Source organism: Trichinella spiralis, assembly GCF_000181795.1.
Source record: "Trichinella spiralis strain ISS 195 chromosome Unknown Scfld4421, whole genome shotgun sequence".
NCBI lineage: Eukaryota > Metazoa > Nematoda > Enoplea > Trichinellida > Trichinellidae > Trichinella > Trichinella spiralis.
Window position 1 is genome coordinate 1 of NW_003531360.1, and position 3,712 is coordinate 3,712.

Genomic DNA, 3,712 nt, shown 5'->3' on the forward strand with positions numbered 1-3,712 from the left:
ATCTGGCGCTTTCTCAAGCTGACTGAAAAATAATGGAATACACTGCAACGCTGGTAGATTTGTGTGCGGTTTTGTTCCAGATGCGAAACTAGTAAAATGTTCTCACAAGAAATTCAGTTTACTTTTCCAACAGTTGATCTGTTAGAACTGAAATCTCTCATAACTGAGTTAGATGCAAAATTGGCTAACTTAAAATGTTCTTCATATGGATTAGCAGAAGGTGGAATTGAAAAGGTAAATTCTAAATATTTATCTGTTTTATGTTATTTTATTTCTATTTTGTAACCCTGTTCTTTACAATTGTTAGATATTTCTTCAAGAAGTTGCCTTATCAAAAGAAGATCAACAGTTGCCAAGTCAGCAGCAAGCCTTTTCTGCTCAAAGTATTTTGCATATTATATTTGATGAAAATTTAATTATAAAAAAATATTCTGTTTAGAAAGCTTGTCAGGGAAAGAGGAGAAGTTGGCATCTAGTAATAAATATAACTGGATATCATGTTTTCATAGCTGAATTTTCTACTTATTTCAGAGTTATCTTCAGATAAAACCCCTGAAAAGAAACAATCACCTCATGCTGTAAACGGTTTAAATCTTGAAAAAGAAAATTTTTTTGAGGATAAGTTTTACCATTCGTCATTACCGGATTCAAAGAAATCTGCTGTTACGTCTGAACAATGCAAAACTTATTTTGAAAGCATTTGGTTGCAGGTAGATGGATTCCTGAAAAAACGAATGTTAAACCTTGTTCGAGACTGGAGAGCTTGTGTTGCAGTGGTGAATTTGAAATATAGTTTATTATAAAATTTTAATATTATTGTTAAGCAGCACTGTTATGTTTTTAAGATTATTCTGCCAGTCTTTTTGATTGCGTTGGCATTATATCTTATATCTTTGCGTTTCTCTGAAGTATTATTCAACTTGGATTATCGACCGATCACTGTGGATGAAACAGTGTATGGACGAAATACATACATGTTTTACAGGTGAAAACTTAAACCTCAGAAAAGCACCAGCTGGTTATTTACTACTGAATTAAATTTTCAGCTCAGTTGGAAATGAACATAATTCAGTAAATAAATGTTTTCAAGCCATTATTGAGGATATAATGAAGCATGGAATGGGGAATCGACGTAAAAAGCAACAGCGTTGGTAAGTTTAATATTATTTATTTTCATAATTCATAAGTTGTGCATTTCAGGCTTAGTAATGTGAAGCAAAACCGGACATTTTCTGAACCTGTGACTGAGAGGAAAAAAGAAAATCTAACGAAATGCTTTTGTGATGAAGACAATACATACTTTTGCCCAAAAAATGCATATCCGTTTAAACCTCCAGAAAGAGTAACAAGTTTTGGTGAAAATCTTGTAGATATGACGAATTTAAGCATAGCCAACTGGATTTTAATGACAGAAAAGAAATATAGAATGAAGAGGTAAATGGAAATTACATTTGTAAAATTAAAGTAGTTAAACTGATAATCTCTTTTGCATTAAATTAAATTAAATGAAATTAAATTAAATTAAATTAAATTAAATTAAATTAAATTAAATTATTTACATTCAATTTATTTGCAAAATATTTACTGCATTTAAATTTCAGATATGGTGGAATATCACTAGTCACTCTGCCACATGAAGTAACAGAAATTTCAGCCACTAAGACTGGGAAAGATTGGGATCGTCTTTATACACATTTGATGGAATTCTTCGAATCTATGGGTTTTAATAATACCAGTTTGCCAGTTGATGGTACTCCGATTCCTGAGTGGAATATGACTAGACTAGAAAATGTTTTAAATCAAGTGACTCCAAAATATAACATTAAAGTATGTAGCATTCTGTTTCATAGTTCCTTTAGATTAAAGTGACTTTTTTTCAAGATATGGTTTAACAATCAAGGATGGGTTGCCTTGCCAGTTTATACGAACATCTTCTTCAATGCACATCTGAGGGCAGCCTTGCCAGAAGCGGAAAATCCAGATGATTATGGAATAGAAGTAATAAACCATCCTATTCGAAATCCATTAGAAGTATCTATGAGTGATGGGTAAGTCAATAAAGCAATGCTAATGTTTGTAATGAAGCTATATGTTTTCATATTTATCATTTTTAATGCATTTTATCAAGTTTTAGTTTATCACTAAAATTACTTTTACTCATATACATATTGTACTTTTCAACTGCTTTAATATGCACTAATTTTTCGAATATTATTTCTTTCAGAAGTAGCGTTGCTGCTGAAATGGCATTGTCCGTATCAATTTTGATTGCATTCTGCTCAGTAACAGCTGGAACTTGTCTATTCACTGTTGAGGACAGATCATCTGAATGCAAGCATTTGCAATTTGTTTCTGGAATGAGACGTTGGTTATACTGGATTATAAATTTTATATTTGATTTAGTATTTTATTTTTATTGCACTCACATTAACGTAAATAAATTGAACGTTTTTCAGATAATTTTCATGGCTGCTGTCGGCTTGCTACTTGTGATACTGCACTTTTTCAATGAAACACCATATATTGGTTCAGCACATGCTATTTTAGCAACGCTTGCACATCTAATGGCGTTTGGGTTTGTGTAGTTTCAGAATGACATTTTAATGCGTAATCGAAAGAATTAATTTTAGAATTGGAATTATACCAATCGTTTACTGCGTTTCTCAACTTTTCAAATCTTCTACTTTGGCTTACGTGTCTGTTATGGTAGCTGGATTCTTTATAGGATCTATTACTAATGTGTTAACAACTTCTTTCGAAATCCTGGGGGCTGAAGATGAAGTAAAACAAAAAACGTTTCCTCTAGCATATTTGTGTTACTTTGATGATGTTTTAGTATTTAAACTATCTTAGCAAAATGCTCAAAGCATATTTTGTAATTTTTCCTCAGTACAATTTAGCAAGAGGCTTTACGGATATAAAAATTATGTATCACTTTTACGTATCCTCTGGAAAACCTATGGGTAGGTTAAATAAATAATGAATCAACATGTTGATGACTTTTTTTTCTATAGGATACGAATATTATGTCGATTTGTTGGAATGGGATATTCTTGGAAAATTTATATTTGCATTCATTTCTGAAGGAGTTCTTGCATTTTTCATACTTTTAATATTAGAATACCACTATGAATTAATAGAATTTTGGTAAGCACAACAATAATTAACTGTAAACTCTTTTAACTAGTAACTGATACATATATACATGTGCATCATGTTTAATAAGAAAACTTTATAACACAGGAAATCGATCTGTATAAACATCTCTATTCATGAAGACTGTGATGAGAGTCTTGAAGAAGTACATTCAGATAATACCTCTTCTGTAGCGCTGAAAGTAACTGATTTAACAAAGGTGAGTAATTTAATACATCTTTTATTAAGTGGAACTGTGCAAATTAAAAAGAATCATGAAAAGTAAGAACCAAATTAAATAGAATATTTGAAACATAATATATTGCAAAGTAATGGAATAAAATGTCAATTAAAGTTGGATAAAAAATTAAGGGAGAATTATTCACAAATTCACACACACACACTGAAACATTGTTGCTCACTAACTTCAATGCACATATTATTTTAGCTTTATGGTAATTGGTTCCAAAATACAAATAAACGATTTACTGCTGTGAATAAACTCTGTTTCGAAGTACATCGAGGAGAATGTTTTGGGTTGTTAGGGCACAATGGAGCTGGTAAAACCACTACATTC

General features: G+C 31.0%; 1 protein-coding gene across 1 annotated transcript; it reads left to right on the forward strand.

Annotated features, from left to right (window-relative positions):
- Nucleotides 1-96: 96 nt before the first annotated feature.
- Nucleotides 97-3,695, forward strand: Tsp_12696 (conserved hypothetical protein; the record flags this gene model as incomplete). The annotated part of the gene is made up of 15 exons (XM_003367350.1): nt 97-234; nt 308-383; nt 532-710; nt 846-985; nt 1,047-1,151; nt 1,201-1,434; nt 1,602-1,827; nt 1,882-2,048; nt 2,225-2,348; nt 2,457-2,575; nt 2,631-2,781; nt 2,837-2,963; nt 3,015-3,147; nt 3,244-3,355; nt 3,584-3,695. Coding segments are annotated over exons 1-15 (2,143 nt in total), but the record flags the coding sequence as incomplete, so codon positions are not given.
- Between the last annotated feature and the right edge of the window lie 17 nt (nt 3,696-3,712).